Raw genomic sequence first — 23,806 nt, 5'->3', positions numbered from 1 at the left:
GCAACTTGACTTAAAGGATTATTTGGTGTACGAACTAATTTTTTTAAAGTCATCAAAAAATTTTCAAATGGAAATGCCGAAAATGATGTCAATGAACATCCCATATGAGTTACATCATCTGCTATATGAATTAAATTATGAAAATTAATACTTTGAATATGAGAACCATAAAATTTAGGCAACAAACGAAAAAATAATATTAATAATTTTTTTGCATTTTCTGCGTTTAATATTGCCAAATCATCACTACATAATAATCGACATGCTACATATAAAAGAGAAAAGTGCTTATATTTATCAGTTGGAAGAACATGACGAAGTACTAATATACCACTGTATAACAGAAAGAAACGAAATTGTGTCGCTTTCCAATTTTTTAAGTTACCAATATCAAAAGTTTTTCTTTGGAATTCTGAGGGAATTTGACCAGATAAACCATGGAGTAAATTGCTTAATAATAATCGATTTTGTGGCCCAATACCACTATTCTTGGGACCACCGAATACAATATTGTTTAATAAAGTTTTTGTAATACCAAGAAATAAAAGGTGCATTGAATCTAGAACAACTGATTTTACTGGATCAAATCCTGGAATTTTTAATAAAGGAGAGATTTCGTTATCAAGATGATGCTGAGGCTGCCTACGTTCTTTGAATGATTGTTCATTGCGTTCTTCACAAGTAGTTCTCGAATATATGCGTTTATTTTTACCAACTGTTTTGCCTTTTACACCGAAAAAATTGTATTCTCATCTTAAGAATGTCCCACTTATCTTTAGAATATCTGCCACTAAAATAGGCGCCAAGAGGATCCTCTTAATATAAGAGGAAAATCTTCTTAATGTGTATTCTTAAGATAATATACTAAATGAAATATTCTTAAAATTATATACTAAATGAGAACCTAACCTAATCTTATCATTATATTAATTAATATTAATAATAAAAAGATCCTTAATAATAAAAATAAACAATTTTACAAATTTTAAGAAAAGTATATTTCTTTACAAAAGTTTTTACATGTTTTTTTACAAAAGTTTTCTTTACAAAAGTTTTTACATGTTTTTTTACATGTTTTTACATGTTTGTTTTACTGAGAACCTATAGAATATCGCATACAAATATATAGTTTGTGGAACATATTTTTTAATCGCTATATATACATTTATAAAATATGTTTAAAAGATACATATAAATTTCCATCAGCTCCTATTCTACATGAAGCTGGATAAAATGAAATAAGATCTTCGTAGTTTAAAAAAAGCAGCTCCATAGTTGGTGTTACTTCATAACAATGAAGATGACTATTAAACCCAACAGTTTCAAAAATTGATAGAATAAAACCTACTCTATTATTATTATTTGGTAATTTTACAGTCCAATGTAATAATCCAAAAAGAGGCAAATTATTTTTATAGTTTATCGCAAGCACCATATTTTTCTTATATTTAGTATTACAAATAGTTGCTTCTTCAACTACCACAGAGTTCTCAAGACCAGGAGGTAAAATATATTGAAAATCATCATAGTTATAACAGTTAATCATAATTTTTTCTTTGAAATGAAGAATTACATCTCGTTGGAAGCCCTGCTTGGATAAAAAGCGAGCTGAGAGACTTAATAAATATTTCTTAGCCACAGTTAGAGGCAGATTTTTGCGACAAGTTGTAGCTTTAGCTACTTGCTTTATCACTGGTCGATGCTTTCCTTCCATACGCATTGACCATACATGAATAAGAGGACCAATAGATCTCATAATTCTGGGATAATGTACCATGTTGTGGTGTTTTGGTTTCAATGTCTTGGAAAATAATTTGCAATATAATTCATGATGTTCAGCAATCAAAGTTGCAAGATACATGGTTAAATCTGTATCTACAAATGGAGCAGTAACAATATCTAATATTTGAACCAAACGAATGTACAACTGCCAAATTTCCTCTACCTCAGGCACCAAATCTCCAATTATGAGACCAAAATGTCTAGCAAAAAACAACATTTCTGATGCAGACATTCTCAATTTTTCTCCTCGAATATGATCAAATGTTATAATCGACGATTTATTACCTATATCAAAACCATAATCAAAATTTTGTATTCGATCATTGAGAGTTTGAAGAGTAAAATATCTTTTGACAGAAATTAAGTTTTCTAAAATCATACACAAATCATAATGACAAACGCCTTCCAAAAGATCGTGCATTAAGTCTACAACAAGATTAGTAATTACATGATAGGTGTGAAGTTCATTCCAAACACATCGATCCTTAATACCTGTTAATGATATATTATTGATAAGAATATCAGCTTCATATAATTTTCTCTATTACATAAGAGCAACAAATTTTCTCTAACTTGTCTTCTCATAACTAGTTTATGTTCTTTACAAAAACGGCAGTAATAGTTAGCATTAAAAGATTCAGTAAATCCAGTAATAGAATGAAATCCTAAATTGTCAGCAAGAAGCAAGCATAAACAAAAGTAAACTTTCTGATTGCCAGTTGTTGTTCGCACTATTATGCCATTGTTTTCTAGATCTTTGAGTTCATTTATAACAGGCCGGAAAGCGTTTCCATTATTTATATGTCTGTCATTTGATAAAAATATAGAAGATACAAAGATATTCTCAAGAGTGGACATATGATGCTGAGGAATACATGGAATTTGATAATATAATGCTCCAAGACTATGATCACCGGCATGTGAACCTGTGTGATTATCAGGTTCCACATCATCAAAATATATAAATAATGGCAATACAAAACGATCTTTGAAATAGATATTTTTAATATTTTTCCACAGAGGACTTTGAATTATATTAGTAAACTTATCAGAATTATTGAGATTTTCAATATTGACCAAAATAGCATCAAAAACATCAGGTAATTCTAGAAAGTTCTTCAAAACATATTTTATTGGAATGTATTGACCTGTCAATTCTATTGGCCTTAAAACAGTAGTATTTCCAACTTTTATCATTTTCTCTGAAACTCCAATTTTATAAGTTTGAGGACATATATAACATTGAGTTGCTTTAAATGCATTAATTCTCTGTGTCTCTGTCTCTAAGCCTTGAAATGCATTCTCTATTGTATTAAACATCTCAGTCAAATGATACATATCAATATTTTGTCTTTGTTCAACATCAAATATAGACATAGTTTTGGATCGAAGTATAGTAATAAAACCACTCAAAAAAAATTCAGAAAAAAGTTCCATTACCTCCTGCACGTGAGCTCTGTTTAAAGTATTATTAGTATATAATTTAGCAACTAAAGCTCTTGATGATTCAAATATAACATTCTTGAAATCAAGAGCAGTAATAGCATCATTATGCATATCTCTAATCTGGTCATTTTGATTACCAATTTGTTCAACGGCATTTCTTATATTTAATTCTACATTTTCATTAAGGGGTTACACTACCCAAGCGCGTCGAAAAAAATAAGCTTTTTCGTGAATTTTTTTCTTGAATTCTAGGTGGTGGATCAAAACAAAAATTTAGGGCTTTATTACACATATATTAAAGTTCTCAAAAATATTTTTTATTTATATATGTATAACAAAATGGCGTCGTGGCAGTATAAAAAACAAAAAAAATTTTTTTTGTAAGAGAAAAACGGTGTGCACCGTTGCAGTCCTGGTGTGCAATCTGGAACAAAAAAAAAAATTTTTTCTTAATTTACAATAGTTTTTCCATAGAAGTACCGAGGATTTTTAATTTTGTTTAAAAATTCACAAATTTGTATGAGTTGAAATTTTTTTTTCATTTTTTAGCAAAAAAATCGACCTTAAATTGTTAACTGCAAACGTAATAATTTATCAATCATAAAAATCGTGTGTACTTCCACGGAAAATCTATTGTAAATTAAGAAAAAATTTTTTTTTTTTGTTCCAGATGGCACACCAAGACTGCAACGGTGCACACCGTTTTTCTCTTACAAAAAAAATTTTTTTTGTTTTTTATACTGCCACGACGCCATTTTGTTATACATATATAAATAAAAAATATTTTTGAGAACTTTAATATATGTGTAATAAAGCTCTAAATTTTTGTTTTGATCCACCACCTAGAATTCAAGAAAAAAATTCACGAAAAAGCTTATTTTTTTCGACGCGCTTGGGTAGTGTAACCCCTTAATTTCCAAATGCTCCTGATGAAAAACCTGCAATGGTACTGCACCAAGCATACGAGCAGAATGTTTATCTCTCAAATGTTTTCTAAAAGCTTTTATTGAGTTATACTCTCGAGAGCAACCATTCTGAGCGCATTTATACACACTAAAAACATTATATGAATGAATTATCTGTAAATGACAGCATAATGCTTTTATGGAAGGCAATTGAAAGTAACAATCGTTACAAGTATACATTTTTGTAAATAATAAAAGCTATGCTACATAAAACAAAAATATAGAATAGTATTAGTAGAAGAATAGCATTAGCAGAAGAACAGCATTAGCAGAAGAACAACATTAGCAGAAGAACAACATTAGCAGAAGAACAACATTAGCAGAAGAACAACATAAGCAGAAACTAGATTTCTTTTAAAATCAATCCCTTCAAGGAACTAAGTATACTTTTTACTCGCGGAATGTTACTATCTTCTTTGAGATATAAATCATAAAAATACTTTTGAATAAAAAGCCAAATTGCTTGGCACTCTTCTTGGTATGCAGCATCTAACGCATGAAACGCCTTGAAACATGTATCTAGTGCTTTTAACGGAGTGCGGAGTTCGTACCTTACATTATCTATTTGGACGTAACTGGCAGTAATATTCGTTAAAGTAGGTCCAACAAATATTAATGTCGGCTGCAAGTTCTGACCACGATTTGCTAACCACTCAGTATGTATCTTGATTTGACGATTCAAATCTCCTGGGATCTATAAACATATTTTTGAAAATAATGAATGAGAATGTAAATCATTATTATAAAATAAAAATATTTATAACGATTGATAATTACATAGATATGGAGGAGAAAAGTCTGCTTGGCTTCTGCAACAGATGGTATGCCCACTCTTGCACCTCTTGTCCTTTTACAACAGAGTGATGGCAATAAATGAAATAAAATTACATCATTTTTATCTGAAAAACATTAACAAATAGTTTAAATAAAGTAATAAAAATTATATATTAATAATAAAAGAAATTTTACTGCAAATACAATTTTTTTATAAATACCTGCATCTGTAACAGTCAAATCTGTAAGTAACTTTCTACCATATTCATCTGATTTTGAAATTTCAGCATGAAGGAGGTTAATCAAGGCTTCTTTGGTTGAATCCCACTTTGATATTAAGCCATCTTCTCTGCCAGGATATAACTCTTTAAAATCTTGTTGAATCTGCAAATTAATTAACTCAATGTATTTGAAAGGAAAAAAATCGAAAAGAGAGGAAGAGCATTACATTTAAAATATGTACATTCAATTTTCTTACCAGTAGATATCCGTTTGGTAGTGAAAGCACAGGCCAATTTTTGAAATAATCATTTACTAAAGCAGACTGCAATTGAGCAGAAGACGGTCTGTCTATCTTCTGTAGCTGCGATATCGGTCTAGTTTCCCTAAGATACTGAAAGCGTAAAGGATGTGTAACTGACCAACTACGCAAAACTTCAGGCCAAGACTCAATACTATCGTATTTTAAATGAGCAATTGCAGTTTTAATTGCAGAGTCATTTGGATCACAACTTCCTGAAAAAATCAAAAAAGCGATAACAACTTTATGTATAAAATGTTATTGAGATTAAGTAATTAAGAAAAATTATAAATTTATCCACTTCTTAATCGTTACCCTATACATTTGTAAACCTGATTTACACAAAATCATATCTCTGTATTGGATATTTGCCTAATAAATATTATTTCCTTATTGTTATAAAAAAAAAATACTATACATTTTAACAAACTACAAATATTTTTCTTTTTGGAAATTTTGAATAAAATCTCTCAAGATTAATAGATACAATTGTTACCTGCAAACTTTGCACAATGAGTAATTCTATCTTCACTGGGAATAGAAGAAGATTCAGATATGGCCCAAGAACCAGCAGCTTTTTTCTTGACTTGGTATTTTATATTTTTTATTTTATCAGGAAGTTTACCTGACGCATTTCTATGTTTGCCTGCTGGCGGACAATAATACGACTCCTACATTTCAGATAAAAAAAAGACATCCATTGAACATAAAAAAAAAAAATAAATAAATGTAATTTTCTAATTCTAATGTAATTGAATAAAAGAAATTTTTTTTATTATAAATTTTACCTTAGTTTCACACGGAAACAATTCACATATTTTACTTGCTGCAATATTGTATTCTGCAGATGTCGGCCTATTAAAAAAAAAAAAAACAAAAAAGAAGACAAAGTTCAAATTGTTTTAAAATATTATTAAAGAGTTCACAAAACAAATATTTACAAGTGATTCAGCTGAAGGATGACATTAGCTACTGTTTCAGTTATGGCGGATCTATCTAAATCAGTGAGCATTCCCTTTTTCTTAAAATTATGAAGAGCAGAATAACTTTTTAAGGAATGATTTTCCAAAAGTTTCTCAAAGTTCTAAAAATATTAAAGATACAAGAAATAAAAAAGTATTAAATATGAATATCACTGAATATTAATAATAAGTCAAAATGAGATTTACGAACCAAAGCTGATAATTTTTCTGATGATTTAAAAGATAAGATGTGTCGACTCTCTGTTGGCATTTAGGATTTTCTTTTTTTGTCTCTATAGATACACTTTCTTTTCTTCCTTTAAATCTTTTTTTCTTAATTTCTTGAGTTGAATCAATATTGGAAACAGAAGGTAAAAATAGCGTTTCTTTTAAATCAAAATTAGTGTGCTTAATAGAGTGGTTCTGGAAAAAATAAAAATAAATTTCAATTACGGAAGAATTTTCCACTTGAATCAAAAAAGTTTCATTTTGATGTCAAATTTTTAAATAAAAAATCTTAAATAGAAAAATATATCATCTGAAGCAATAACTCTTCACAATTACATTTATTTATACAGAATTAATTTATTAATTTATTATCTAAAAAAAAATAGCAAATTGGAACATCATTTAACTATATGATCTTTTGAAGTTGTACATGAAGTAATGAGTTTGACATTTTTGAAAGTATAAATTTAAAAGAATCTGCTATATAAATCCAATTAATGAAAATGTATTAATTAGAAATTTTTTAAATTTAATTTTAGATATATTGTATATACATATAATCTTACGATAGTAGGTTTCTCAAATACTTCTTCAGGTTCTTCAGGTTCTTCAGGTTCTTCAGGTAATTCTGAAACTTCAGATATTTCAGATATTGTAGTTATTACTATTGGTGTGTCGTTTGAAATAATTAATGTTTCTTTAGAGGCCTGCAAATAAAAATCATAAACATTTATTTAATATAAGCATTATATTAACGTATAGAAAAATGTTATTAAGAAAGAGTGAAATGTATTAAAGATTGAAAGTTGAAGTATGTACATGCTTCGATATAGCAAATCTTAAACAATAGGCACACTTACTACTAGCTGCTTTCAACTACTAAGAAAACCTGCTCGCAATCCTATCTGAGGAATTAATTCTTTTATTAATTCTTCATTTAGAGCGAGTAATCTTTTCATGCTACTTATTTTTTGACCTAGGAAAAAGCACAAGAAATAAAGCACAATAGCTTGCAGCATATTCAATGAAAAGTGCAAATGTAATTCTATTTTGAAATTACATTAAAGAAAGGATTAATGGAAAGAAAATAAAACAAGAATTTGAAACGACAACATATTATGTTAAATATATGTATATATTAGATTGCAAAGTACATACAATGCATATGCAATAAGTTTAAGGTTAGATAGATAAGGTTAGATAAATAGCTAGACTGGACATTTGTGAATAAAGGTTAAGCTAATTACAAATAATTATAATAAAAATATTTGAAAAAAGAAAGAAATTTTGTGTAATCTAGAATCGGAAGTTGAGATTTTTTACACGCATGCACGTACACATAAATACAGAGTAACACAACTCAGTCTTTATCAATATTTCATACTCACTTTCAAATACTTCCATTAAATCGCTTAGATCTTCTTCTTCCAACCATTTAATCACTTCTTTATCCATTTTTTATAAATCACACAGAATCACTGAATAACAGAACCAAGAACCAAGAACCAAGAACACACGCAGTAAATGACATATGCACGTTGTCGCACGTTGCGCATAATTGCGCATGCGGAAGTATTAAGAATATATATTCTTAATTTAAGAAGATATTCTAAAAACCATCACGTTAAGAGGAAAATATCCTTATTTGTTAAGAATATCTCTATTAAGTATATATTTGAGAATATAATTTTTTCGGTGTACGGTACAACGTTCGCATGCATAAAATGCTACGTGAGATTTTACACATTTAATAAATGACCTAGCCGGTGTATCCCATATAAAACCTAACACTTTAATATTATATATTTTATCTGACAATTTAATTTTATTGGTCATTAAACTTAATAGTTCTTCTATAAATTCATTTAAAAACTCCGTTGGCGATTTTGGTTTAGATTCACCGTGATATATAGCAACAACTTGCGGTTTGACAATGTATTTCTTATCATGTAACATAATCAATATAGGCCAAAATTGTTGTTTTAAATTTTTATAAATTTGTACATCGTCGATGTTAACAAAAATTTCAATTACATCTTTTACATATACTTTAGGATTTATCATCAATTTAAGAGCTTTTTCTAAACCAAAATAAATGTAAGTACCAAACGATCCATTAGCACTTAACATAAATTTAACAACATTTCTGGAATTTTTAGTTTGCAGAAATGTTGCAGCTGTTTTTGGAAATTCGTCATGTTCAGTTTTCAAAATACATAATAACTCAGATAACATTTTGTTATTGAGACATGCAACATTTTTTAACAGACCAATCAAGTATCTTTTGTTTAAAAGAAATGTTTGGATCTAATTTTTCTAATTGTTCTTCGACTTCGTTGTCCTGACATAATTCTTCACTTGATGAAGATGATGTAATTTCATTATCAAAGATGCTAAAGAATTGAAGATTTTACTTATTTAATTAGAAAAATATATTTAATATTCAAAAAGATTATTTATTATTATTATTATTTGTTTATTTATTTATTATTTATTATTCATTTATTTATTTTTTTAATAATAAATCCAAAAATTTCATCAAAATTAATCATTACGTTGTTAAAAAGTATAAATTGTATTAACAGATAATTTCAATATCATCATCAAATAATGATGAACAGATAATTTTATCATCAAATATGTAAAATATTTTTAATTCTAAATATGTGTGCAATTACTTGGTATTTCTATTATCATGAGATAACGCTGAAGAAGAAGGCAAAATTTGTGCACGTTGTTTTTCAACTTCACTTTCGGTTACCCAAATATTGTCAGATTGTAACTGATTTTTTTGATTCTCGTTTTCATATATTTCATTATCATGATAACGATGATGATGATATAGTCTTTAGCTTCTTTAAATCTCGATATTTTTTGGTATAAAAGTACTTCCTTTTCAGCATTTTTTATTAAATTTTTACCACTGGATATAGCTGTAACTATGAGTTATAAAATTGATATAATTGCAATTAAAAAATTATTTTCTATAATACAAAAAAAAGAGAGAATTTGACAACTAGTAAAAATGATAAATAACAGAGTTATCACTCACAATAACTGTTATTACTCCGTTTCTCGGCCAATTATTCAAGGTTCTCTTTTTTTGTAAAGAAATATAATTCTTTTTTACTAAGTTTATCCGTTTTATAAAAAGAATTTTTTAATTAGGCTCAGTTTTTCAATTAAAACTTTAAAATGGTGATACACGCTTATTTATTGAGCCTTAGCTTGTCTAGGTGCTATTTATTAATATATTTTACATGTGTTTGTCGTATATCTTACATCTAATTGTCGAACGTTTCGGCACCTTTTTTTGGGCCTTCTTCAGCGAATCTAATTTTTGTTGCGTCTCTTAGTCAAAATTTAAACTGGTTGTTTTTTTGGTGTAGGTCTCTTTTGTCCATTTTTACGAACTTTTTGTCCACCCCTTGCTTTTTCCTCGTGTGTCAGACATGGCAACTTAATTCTTCTGACTGTCTGGATTGATTTTTATTGTGACTTGTTACTTTTGGTGTTGTTCGTTTCATGAAACGAACAACACTAATACACTGTACTAATACACGTACGTTTCATGAAACAAACAACACCAAAAGTAACAAGTCACAATAAAAATCAATCCAGACAGTCAGAAGAATTAAGTTGCCATGTCTGACACACGAGGAAAAAGCAAGGGGTGGACAAAAAGTTCGTAAAAATGGACAAAAGAGACCTACACCAAAAAAACAACCAGTTTAAATTTTGACTAAGAGACGCAACAAAAATTAGATTCGCTGAAGAAGGCCCAAAAAAAGGTGCCGAAACGTTCGACAATTAGATGTAAGATATACGACAAACACATGTAAAATATATTAATAAATAGCACCTAGAACAAGCTAAGGCTCAATAAATAAGCGTGTATCACCATTTTAAAGTTTTATCCGTTTTGTTAATAACGCAATGGACTAGAATATAGTTTCACTTTCTGTCACATTAAAATATACAACGGTTATACTCTTTGACACTGCCTCCTATGATGTATACTAAGTATTCGATGTTCTTCTTTTGCCAATTTTAGTGCTAAAAAATTTACCGGCATTGTACCATTTCGATACTGGCATTCAACGCTCATCTTTTACCAATTCCAGTACGGGCACGGTACCTTGAATTTACCGGCAGTATACCGTCTCGGTACTTGACATTTGACATTTTCTTTTACTAATTTTTGTACAAATACAGTACCGTAAATTTACCGGCAGTATACCATTTCAGTACCATTATTCAATACTGATTTAGATAATGGGTTAGTACTAAACCATTGTTATTTTAATACTGGTTTTGTACTATGCCAGTACCGAAACGTAAAACTCGTTTTTCGGTACTGGATCTGTATCTTGCCAGTATCTAATACTAGTCTGATGTATAAAATTCCCACATGGGTATACATGCTATATATAAAAAGAATGTATATAAAGTATATACATAAACTGTACTAATACACGTACATACATATGTATGTACTGGATATTCTATGTATGTTGTTCCGGTTACATTTGCACATACATTTCATATTCTATGTATCAACACGTATAAAAAAGTATATATAATATATATATATTATATGTATATATATATATATATATATATATATATATATATATATATATATAATGTTTTATGACTTATATCTAATGTATGTACACTTTGTATACACATGGTATATACAGGAAATGTATATACATTGTATGCACTAAGTATATCTTAATGTTTTATGGGTAATCTTAAATATTGTTACAGTATTAAAAATCAGTATTGATTTTTGATACTATAATAGTATTTGAAATCGGTACAGATATTTAATACTGTTACTGTATTGGGGATTGGTACTGATTTTTAGTACTGTTATGTTGAGAATCGGTACTGATTTAATACCGTAACAATAATGGAAATCGATACTGCAGCAATACTGGAATCCTGTACCAAAATAGTACTGTAATTCGAGTCTTGGCCCAATTTTATCATCCCAGTATTTCTCCAGTATCACATCAGTACTGGCATCTAGTAACGCGCCAATACTCAGTACCAAAAATCGGTACTGGGCCATTATCTCGCCGGTAGTCATTTCCCACATGGGATGTTAAATTTTATTCTTTTACAAAACACTTCAAAACGAAGATTTTGCCAAAATTACACAAGAAATAATCGAGTTATTTCCAAAAGAATGTAAGGAAACTTACTATATGCTACCTATACGAAAGCAGTATTCAAGAAATTATAAAGCTGGTATCTCAAGAGGAAAATTAGTCGACAATTTCGTAACGTATTAAAATTTATTCGTTCTGCTAAAAAACTAAAAAATAATATTCAAATTGAACAAAATGTTGCTATTGTAAGCCAAGGTATTCATATTAATTTTTAAGGTATTAATATTAATTTTGTATTAATTAAAATTAATGATGGAAGTTTTGTGTGTATATATACACAATATATATGTTCAATAAATGCTTACTTCTTTAATGCTTCTTAGTTAATGATGAACAAACCACAGAACAAAATAAAATGTGGTTAATCCATAATCAGAAGCCACAGAGCAAAGTTGATCAAAAATGGAATGCATCAAATATATTACGCGTTCAAGAATGCGCTAATAAAACATACAAAAATGTTAACGATATATTTATAAAGTGACCCATATTAAAATTGGATTCTTTTTATGCATTGGTATTTCTTGTTCCTTTTATATATATTGTTTTATAAAGAAAAATTATAAAAAGATTATTAAAAAAAATTATGAATAAATTTCAATATGTTAAGTAAAAATTGTAATAATTATATTTACAGCTTCTTAGATTCATATAACTATTTATATAATTATTTACTGAACAGAAAAGAAATTTGAAGTTTAATCATGCGATCGGATGATAGTTTTCCTGCGTAATCATAAGTGTTTTTTTGACACATAAAATATCATTACGCTCAAAAAAATAGTTTTTTAAATAGTAACATCGCATTAAAGATTGCTCTAATAAAATAAATTGTCGAATTTGTTTAAAAAAGATTTCCAGAGATACTGGAGCACATATAAAACATTTGAATATCGGATTTTTTTTAATCGGATATTTCCATCTTTTTTTTCATTACAAAAACACTTAAGTATATGTTCATTCCAAATACATCAATTACAAGATTCAACTGATGAGAAATCGCAAGATAATTCGTCATTACAGACGTCTGTAATATTTAAAATAGAAAACATACCAGAAATTAAGTATTATTAAATTTATATAATAATATAAATAATTTTGTAATTGATAAAAATATTGCATCTAACAATATTGAAAATTGTGTGCCAAAGTTCGTCGCTCAATTATATCAGAAACTCATTTCCCGATCGATAGTTCAGAAAATTATAAAAGAATTTTAAGATACAATTCAGAACGTTTTGAACATTTTCTTCAAAAATTAAAATCACAGTTACCTTTTGATTTACATAATTTTGATAATTGTTTTAAGATATCAATGTTGAAACATATTGATAGTAAGTACAAAAGATTCCAGTATCTGGATAGAACATAGGATTTGGATTGAATCTCACATTGTATAGAAATTCGTAAACCCATATGGAATCTCGCGTTTCGCGTAGAAAGTGTATGCGTGGAGACAGTGGGTTTTGCAAGTTTTTTGATAATAACGACTAAAATATTGGAGTTAGGTAAAATATGTATAGCACTTTATTTGTAGAGCTATTTATAAGCTTCATTTTTTGTCTCAAGTTTTTTCCGTATAATAAATACCTTCTGAAATAATTAACAAAAATGATTATACTTTTGAGGGAGGCCGGGGGGCGGAAGAGGCATTTGCGCCAAAAATCCATTTGGGAATATTATTTACTAGATAAAATAAGTAATTAGGCTGAAAATCAGCCAAATCGGAGATGATAGCTTTTCGGAAGTTTATCCAAAAGTTTTCTACCATTTTGCAATTTTCGCAATAATTAATGAGGAATTAATTAAACAATATCGGCCAATTCGCGCGAGTTTAAGAGCGCGGCGAGAAGCGACCCGTGGCGGTACAGCTCACTGTTATTTGGTTACTAGGCGCGCGACAAAGCGTTGGGAGGGGAGCGCTCTACAAATGACATCGGCAACATACGAGCAGTGCGTAACGTTAAATCCTTGCATCCTAGCGACCACGTAACAGTAGGGTCTCTTCTCGCCGCGCGCTTAGACTCACGCAAGTTGGCCAATCTTCTTTAATTAATTTCTCATTAATTATTGCGAAAATCGCAAAACGGTAGAGGACTTTTCTACTCGATTTAACCCGCTCTACCTGTACACAAGAGGTGATTCATCTTATGTGGGACAGCCTGTGTATATACAGAGTGTTTGATAATTGCTGAATTGATAAAAATAAATATTGAAATCACTTCTTTATACAGAGCGAATGACAGATGACCGCCTGGAAATTCGACAATCAACAGCGACGCAACATGAACTTGGCAATACTTGTCACGAGCATTTACTAAATTTTCAAATAAAAACGTCGCGTTCCATGCTCTCCTATTGGTCACTTTCAACCTTTAATTACTCCTACAATTTTATAGCCTAAACATTAATTTTTGTGTATAAATCTATTCTTCGTCAGGAATATGCCCCTTCCATTGTTGTGGGAGTTGTGGGACACCCTATATATACAGGGTGTCTGGCAATAATCGCCCCACCGGTCATATACAGGTAGAGGAGGTCAAATCGAGTAGAAAAGTCCTTTACCATTTTTTAATTTTCATAATAAGTACTGAGTAATTAACGAAAAAAGATCGGCGAATCCGCGCGAGTAAAGCGCGCGCGGTGAGAAGGACATCCCACTGCTATGCGATCACTAGGCGCGCGATGAAGCGTTGGGAGGAGCGCTCTACAAATGACAATGGCAACATACGAGCGGCGCGTAACGCTAGATCCTTGTGTCCTAGTGATCGCGTAGCAGTGGGACGTCCTTCTCACCGCGCGCGCTTTACTCGCGCGGATTCGCCGATCTTTTTTCGTTAATTACTCAGTACTTATTATGAAAATTAAAAAATGGTAAAGGACTTTTCTACTCGATTTGACCTCCTCTACCTGTATATGACCGGTGGGGCGATTATTGCCAGACACCCTGTATATATATATATACAGGGTGTCCCGCGTAACTTGTCCCACCGGAAACTGGGAGGTAGATGGGATTGAAATAAATATAAAAGTCCTTTACCGTTTTACGATATTCGCAATAATAAACAAGATATTAATTTTTACATTTAGACTAATGAGAGCGCGTTGAGAGAAGCGCTCCAGCCGCTCGAGGTCTAGCCCGGCTCGGCGCGGTGCGGCGAGACGTGAGCCGGGCGCCGAGCCACGGCGCGTTTCCCCTCTTGCCTCTCAAACGCGCCTCCAGCAGTCAATGTATGATAGACTAGGCCGGGCTAGACCTCGAGCGGCTTGAGCGCTTCTCTCGACACGCTCTCATTAGTCCAAATGTAAAAATTAATATCTCGTTTATTATTGCGAATATCGTAAAACGGTAAAGGACTTTTATATTTATTTCAATCCCATCTACCTCCCAGTTCCCGGTGGGACAAGTTACGTGAGACACCCTGTATATATATATATATATATATATATATATGTATATATAAATTATAATATACAAGTAAAATATAAATTGGATTTGAAAACTATTAATAATCAATTAATTAATTAATTTCCTTGTCCCAAACTACAATTAAGTGTGCAAAATGAAGATTATTGGAGATAAGTTATAACTGGAGCGAGACGGAAAAAGAAACCATCGAATATTCTACTACCATAATTGTCAGATAAGGGAACAATATACTATTCATTTTTATTTATTATTTACTATTTAAATTATATTATTATTATTGTTATTATATTCAATAATTAATGCGTGAAGGATTAAAAATTAAGAATTTAATTATTATAAAATATTAAGCTAAAATTTTATTCTGTCTTATAAGTGAGATTGTTTATACTGGTGCTCCGCTGTCGGCCGCCGTATCTTATCTCTGCGCGCCGGACTCTAGTAACACTGACATCATCTTCATTCTTCGCTCCGCTCAAGCGAGTCATATAGTGAAGAGCAAATTATTATTCATGCATGGAGAATAATTTGCTGGCACAGCATATTTTATGTTGTCTTAGCAAATTTCATCAGTTATTATACGGATAGCAATGAGATTTGTTAAGAATACTAATTTTATTAGTTGAAAAATAATTTTGGTTAATTGACAAATTATTTAGCTATAAAAACAAAATGATTTCTGTTCTACCATTAAAGCACTTTTGTTATATTACCAACATAATTTTGATATATGAACAAAACAAGATTTACTAGATCAGAAAAATACTTTTAAGGAATTAACAATTTATTCTGATTGTAAGAGCAAAATAAATTTGTTATACTAGCAAAAACATTTATTGATTTAACAATGCAGTTTAACTATATGAGCGAAGTAACTTTGCTATATTAATAAAATATTTTTGCTGCATTAACAATACATGTTATTTGCGAAGCATATTTGCTATCTTAAGAAAGCAACCTTGTTTCGTTAGCAAAGTACCTTGTCTGTATTACTTATTCAGATTTGCTAAAAAATAAAAACATAAATCAGTAATACAATATAAATATATCGAAGAATCGCGAGAAATGGAAAAATATTTATTTTTCATTTATATATATATATATTTTATATATATTTTATCAGATATATCTGATATCTTAATCTGATATGTAATAGATATTCTTATATAATTATATTTTATTAATATATATATATTTTAATATAATTAATAATTGGTTGTGGTTCTCTGAACCCACAACATATCCTAGAAAATTAATAATAATTTTTTGACATTCCAAACTTTAGACTTTTATATGTTTATTTATAATAGAACACGTAGAGTGAAAACAAGCATGCTTTTATTATATATTTTGGGTATGCATTATCGATTGAGGCTATTATCAACTCGATCGGCCCAGGCATTATTGAGTTCCGATAATCTCGGCTCTCTGGGCTCATTGGGCTCGCGTAAAGATACACGTTCGGTCTCGCGCTGCACGTGAACTAGGCGCGAGACACTACCGTGTCTCTTGATGTTTCTAAATATATTAAATAAAATAAAAGAAAGCAATTAATTTGTATTGTATCATAGATAGTTCGACTATTATAATGAAAGATTTCTCAGCTATAAATAAGTATATATAAGTAATGTATCAAATATTGTTAATTAATATGTTATCCAATACCATTTATTTTTTATCAACTCAGCACATTTGTTGTCCAATCTTGATTAGTCCAATATGTGCTCAATCAAAAGCAAAATTCTTTTAACACAAATATTGACTTTTTATGAGCATTTCTTTTTTCAATTGAAACTCTTTCAATCGTTTTGTAATATTTTTAACATTGTTTTGTATTGGCGTTTATTTTAACTTGTCGGTTACAGAATAAAAATCATTTCTTATTTATTTTTATTTTATGAATTCATGAATAATAGTATGTTAAGAAGAGAAAGTGCACGCATGAAAGAAACAATATTGTATTTATTATATGTATAGTATAATATTGTATTTACAAGCATACAGTTTTATTTAATCTGATTAAAGTTCTTTTAGTTTAAAATTCCAATATGCTGTATCGAATTAAATTCAACATAAACATAAAAATATTTTGAATTTATGTCAATAAAACTCCAAAAAGGAAAAATAAATGAATATGTTCACATCCCATGTGGGACGACTACCGGCGAGATAATGGCCCAGTACCGATTCCTGATACTGAGTATTGGCGCATTACTAGATGCCAGTACTGATGTGGTACTGGAAAAATACTGGGATCATAGAATTGGGCTAAAACTCGAATTATAGTACTACTTTGGTACAGAATTCCAGTATTGCTGCAGTACCGATTTTTTTAAAAAGAGAACCTTGAATAATTGGCCGAGAAACGGAGTAATAACAGTTATTGTGAGTGATAATTCTGTTATTTATCATTTTTACTAGTTGTCAAATTCTCTCTTTTTTTTGTATTATGGAAAATAATTTTTTAATTGCAATTATATCAATTTCATAACTCATAATTACAGCTATATCCAGTGGTAAACATTGAATAGAAAATGCTGAAAAAGAAGTACTTTTACACCAAAAAATATCAAGATTTAAAGAAACTAAAGACTATATCATCACCATCGTTATTATCAAGATGAAATGAATCCAGTTTCTGCTTTAAAACAGATTATTGAACTTACATTACCGATATCTATATTAGATGATTTTAATATTTTGGATGCTTCAATGGACGTTGAGGTCTTGGTAATTAATTTTTTTAGATTGTTTTAATATTTTATTTAATAAATAAAATATTTTATATTAATTATTAATTGATATATTTTATAATGTAATTAATTTATTTTATATGTGTATAATAAATAATTCTAATAATAATACTGTAATTTAATTTGATTATCGCACACAAAATTGATACTATAGTATTAGATATATAGTATTAGACTAGTATTATTATATTTATTATTATTATTATTATTATTATTAGACTAGTATTATTATATTATATAGTATTATATATATAGTATTAGACTAGTATTAGATACTGGCGAGATACAGATCCAGTACCGAAAAACGGGTTTTACATTTCGGTACTGGAATAGTACAAAACCAGTATTAAAATAACAATGGTTTAGTACTAACCCATTATCTAAATCGGTATTGAATAATGGTACTGAAATGGTATACTGCCGGTAAATTTACGGTACTGTATCTGTACAAAAATTAATAAAAGAAAATGTCAAATGTCAAGTACCGAGACGGTATACTGCCGGTAAATTCAAGGTACTGTGCCCGTACTGAAATTGGCAAAAAGAGAGCGTTGAATGCCAGTACCGAAATGGTACATTGCCGGTGGTTTTTTTTTGTACTATACCTGTACAAAAATTAGTAAAAGAAATGTCAAATTACAGTACCGAAACGGTATACTGCCGGTAAATTCAAGGTACTGTGCCCGTACTGGAATTGGCAAAAGAAGAGCGTTAAATGCCAGTACCGAAATGGTATATTGCCGGTGGATTTTTTTGTACTATACCTGTACAAAAATTAGTAAAAGAAATGTCAAATTACAGTACCGAAACGGTATACTGCCGGTAAATTCAAGGTACTGTGCCCGTACTGGAATTGGCAAAAGAAGAGCGTTAAATGCCAGTACCGAAATGGTACAATACCGGTAAATTTTTTAGCACTAAAATTGGCAAAAGATGAACATCGAATACTTAGTATACATCATAGGAGGCAGTGTTAAAAAGTATAACCGTTGTATATTTTAATGTGACAGAAAGTAAAACTATATTCTAGTCCATTGCGTTATTAACAAAACGGATAAACTTAGATAAACTTAATAATTGGCCGAGAAACGGAGTAATAACAGTTATTGTGAGTGATAACTCTATTATTTATCATTTTTACTAGTTGTCAAATTCTCTCTTTTTTTTTATATTATGGAAAATAATTTTTTAATTGCAATTTTATCAATTTTATAACTCATAGTTACAGCTATATCCAGTGGTAAAAATTTAGTAGAAAATGCTGAAAAGGAAGTACTTTTATACCAAAAAATATCGAGATTTAAAGAAACTAAAGACTATATCATCATCATCGATATCGTCATCATCGGATGATAATGAAATATATGAAAACGAGAATCAAAAAAATCAGTTACAATCTGACAATGTTTGGGTGACCGAAAGTGAAGTTGAAAAACAACGTGCACAAATTTTGCCTTCTTCTTCAGCATTATCTCATGATAATAGAAATACCAAGTAATTGCACACATATTTATAATTTAAAATATTTTACATATTTGATGATAAAATTATCTGTTCATCATTATTTGATGATGATATTGAAATTATCTGTTAATACAATTTATACTTTTTAACAACGTAATGATTAATTTTGATGAAATTTTTGGATTTATTATTAAAAAAATAAATAAATGAATAATAAATAATAAATAAATAAACAAATAATAATAATAAATAATCTTTTTGAATATTAAATATATTTTTCTATTTAAATAAGTATAATCTTCAATTCTTTAGCATCTTTGATAATGAAATTACATCATCTTCATCAAGTGAAGAATTATGTCACGACAACGAAGTCGAAGAACAATTAGAAAAATTAGATCAAAATATTTCTTTTAAACAAAAGATACTTGATTGGTCTGTTAAAAATGTTGCATGTCTCAATAACAAAATGTTATCTGAGTTATTATGTATTTTGAAAACTGAACATGACGAATTTCCAAAAACAGCTGCAACATTTCTGCAAACTAAAAATTCCAGAAATGTTGCTAAATTTATGTTAAGTGCTAATGGATCGTTTGGTACTTACATTTATTTTGGTTTAGAAAAAGCTCTTAAATTGATGATAAATCCTAAAGTATATGTAAAAGATGTAATTGAAATTTTTGTTAACATCGACGGTGTACAAATTTATAAAAATTCAAAACAACAATTTTGGCCTATATTGATTATGTTACATGATAAGAAATACATTGTCAAACCGCAAGTTGTTGCTATATATCACGGTGAATCTAAACCAAAATCACCAACGGAGTTTTTAAATGAATTTATAGAAGAACTATTAAGTTTAATGACCAATAAAATTAAATTGTCAGATAAAATATATAATATTAAAGTGTTAGGTTTTAAAGTTTTTAAAAAGTTTAAAAAAAATAAAATAATAATTAATAATTAATAATTTTATTTTTAAATTTTTTTTTTTTATTTTTTTTTTTTTTTTTTTTTTTAGTTTTTTTTAACAAAAACTTTATTAAACAATATTGTATTCGGTGGTCCCAAGAATAGTGGTATTGGGCCACGAAATCGATTATTATTAAGCAATTTACTCCATGGTTTATCTGGTCAAATTCCCTCAGAATTCCAAAGAAAAACTTTTGATATTGGTAACTTAAAAAATTGGAAAGCGACACAATTTCGTTTCTTTCTGTTATACAGTGGTATATTAGTACTTCGTCATGTTCTTCCAACTGATAAATATAAGCACTTTTCTCTTTTATATGTAGCATGTCGATTATTATGTAGTGATGATTTGGCAATATTAAACGCAGAAAATGCAAAAAAATTATTAATATTATTTTTTCGTTTGTTGCCTAAATTTTATGGTTCTCATATTCAAAGTATTAATTTTCATAATTTAATTCATATAGCAGATGATGTAACTCATATAGGATGTTCATTGACATCATTTTCGGCATTTCCATTTGAAAATTTTTTGATGACTTTAAAAAAATTAGTTCGTACACCAAATAATCCTTTAAGTCAAGTTGCAAATCGTTTAAAAGAAATTAATTTAAATACTAATATAAAGATTGTTCAATCTATATCAGTTACAGATTATGTTAAAAAAAATCAATTTATTTAGGCAATCATATGACAAAAATAATATTTAAAAGTATAACATGGAATGAAATGATTATCACAAATACATCTCCTAATAACGTTGTACAACTAAAAAATGGCAATATCATACAAATTGATAAAATTTATTCGTTAAAAAATGATGTTTTAAATCAAGAAAAGTTATCACTAAAAGGATCGTTATATTATGATACAAGAGATGTTTTTAACTATCCTTATAAATCATCTAATGTCGGTTTATGGCAAGTTAATTTAAGCAAATACCGTTGCGTTTTTCATGTTAAAGAAATTAAACATAAATGCGTACTTTTAAACATTAAGAATATTACGTATTGTACAAAATTATTACACGCTTAAATTTTTTTAGTTTGTAAATGTTTGTAAATATTTTAATAAATGTACATAAATGTAATCAATATGTACATTTAATTTTTTATTACCGTATAAATAAATATTTCAATACATTTCGATTTCGCTATCGATAGTTTCTGTATATGCATTTGTTTGTTGACTGCGGAACCTCATTCTGGCATCATTGCTGTTATGTGTCAAAGCGTATAACTGTATATTTTTCTTGTATATTTTAATTTACGTGACAAAAAGTAAAACTATATTTTAGTCCAGTGTATTATTAAGTCTAGTGCAGTGCAGTGCTATAATTCGCATCAACCATGAATGATTTTTCATATTTGTGAGTACACGTATTTTTTCAATTTATTGGTAATTATGTTATTGTTAATTTTCAAAATAAAATACGTAATATTATTGACTTAAAAGCTTTTTTTACCAATAAAGAAAAATAATCGTAATTTATTATTTATGTAATTTATATAGAACTGAACTAAGTGATAATGTTACGCACGTAGTCGTCTGCTTTACTAGTATTCGGCGTCAAGATAAAAAATTATGTATAGATCTTGTACCAAAAGAATGGTTATTAAAACTTAAACGCACATGGTTTTGCAAATATCCGCCAAAATTAGAGTACGATAAAGTACAAGAATGGAGTAAAGAAAATAAAACTCCAGAATTAACATGGAAGAAATATCCTGTTAAATTAATGAAAAATGCTAGTAAGTACAAGTTAAAAAAAGTAAAATAAAAAATGCATTGAATTATTTACGTTATATTATAGATAATTTCGATCAGGGACTACGTCGTATGACACGCATTACAGAAGACACTGTTGTACTTTCAAGTGAAGTATCTGATATAGATGCTGAAGAATTGTCAGATACAGCATCAGATAAATCAAGTAATATCAGTGATTTAGAATTTCAATCGTTTTCAAGTCAAAAAATTGTAAAAGAAAAAATTACGGAAATAGAAGAAGGTATTTATTGTTTGTAAACATGTTTGAAATTCGTAAATTTATACATTTATAATTGATATTTTTATTTCGTAGATAATGACGTTCCAAGCAGTTCATCAGAATCAGTTACTTTTAAAAATAACAAAAGTAAAAAAAGTAACAAGCGTAAAGCGACTCTCTCTCTCTCTGACAAAGCCGAAAATTTAAATCCTGTGCAAAGAACAAAATTACACAATAATTGTATAGAAAATAATGGTGTAGTATTATTTAACAATTAAGATTACTTAAAAAAATTTTACAATAATATAACTTAGATTTTCTTATAATAAATAACTAAATAAATAAATAAATAAATAAATAAATAAATAAATAAATAAATAAGTTAATAAATAAATAAATTAATAAATTAAGAATAAATACTTATTTGTTTTTCTATTTTAGAATGCACTCAAGTCATTGCTAATGCTTGCTATGAACAAGTAAAAGTACTTATACAAAAAAAGATGGATAACATAAAAAAAAGTATTTTATACGATATACGGAAAGGATTTGAAGAATTACAAAACAATTTATTATTAAATTTATCACACAAAGATGAAATGAATCCAGTTTCTGCTTTAAAACAAATTATTGGTTTTACATTACCGATATCTATATTAGATGATTTTGATACTTTGGATGCCTCAATGGACGTTGACGAAAAAAAAAATGCCTTGGTAATTAATTTTTTTAGATTATTTTAATATTTTATTTAATATATATATAAATAAAATATTTTATAGGTTTATATTTTTTACAGCGTACGTTATTTGAAAAATATGTTGATGTAGCTTCAACACACAGAAAAGCTATACATAATGCTTTATCAGCTGTAATGACTAAAGATGTCCAGATATTATTTACTGCTTTTGGTCGACAAAAAAATGAAACAAAAAAATTAAACTTCAGCAAAACGAAAATTTATAGCTTACTTATGGGTATGCGTTATTTCAGCTTCTATTAAATTAATATTAATTATCAATTGATATATTTTATAATGTAAGAATAAAAAATTATTTGATAGATATTCTCGTAAGTAAATTTGGAACTAAGGAAGAAAGAGAAATAAATTCTTCCATGAGTCGATGGTTTTCGGGAGCAGTAGATCGGTGCGGAGGTCGCAAAGAAAGAGAAAATGTTGGAAAAAATGTGAATTAATTAATTAATTATGTTATATTATAGATAAGAGAAAATTATTTTTAATATGAAAAATAATACTCATCTGTTTGATTAGGTCAATTTAATAATGTTTTATTAATGTCAATTAATTGATTTTATATGTGTATAATAAATAATTC

General features: G+C 28.5%; 1 protein-coding gene, 1 long non-coding RNA gene and 1 pseudogene across 2 annotated transcripts; 1 reads left to right on the top strand and 2 right to left on the bottom strand.

The window, feature by feature from the left end:
- Window positions 1-1,028: 1,028 nt before the first annotated feature.
- On the bottom strand, window positions 1,029-2,274 carry LOC137001452 (uncharacterized). Its single transcript, XM_067360330.1, has one exon. It carries the CDS (start codon window positions 2,201-2,203, stop codon window positions 1,166-1,168), a length of 1,038 nt encoding a protein of 345 aa, XP_067216431.1. The 5' UTR covers window positions 2,204-2,274; the 3' UTR covers window positions 1,029-1,165.
- A 212-nt stretch (window positions 2,275-2,486) lies between these two features.
- LOC105668052 (uncharacterized) lies at window positions 2,487-11,775 on the bottom strand (annotated as a pseudogene).
- A 3,354-nt stretch (window positions 11,776-15,129) lies between these two features.
- LOC137001460 (uncharacterized) lies at window positions 15,130-23,503 on the top strand. Its single transcript, XR_010891469.1, has 2 exons — window positions 15,130-23,185; window positions 23,269-23,503. It is a non-coding gene; the product is annotated as an uncharacterized lncRNA (long non-coding RNA).
- The last annotated feature ends 303 nt before the right edge of the window (window positions 23,504-23,806 follow it).

Source organism: Linepithema humile, chromosome 8, assembly GCF_040581485.1.
Source record: "Linepithema humile isolate Giens D197 chromosome 8, Lhum_UNIL_v1.0, whole genome shotgun sequence".
NCBI lineage: Eukaryota > Metazoa > Arthropoda > Insecta > Hymenoptera > Formicidae > Linepithema > Linepithema humile.
Note: the sequence above shows the minus strand (reverse complement) of the source record. Positions and strands in the feature narration are given on the sequence as shown.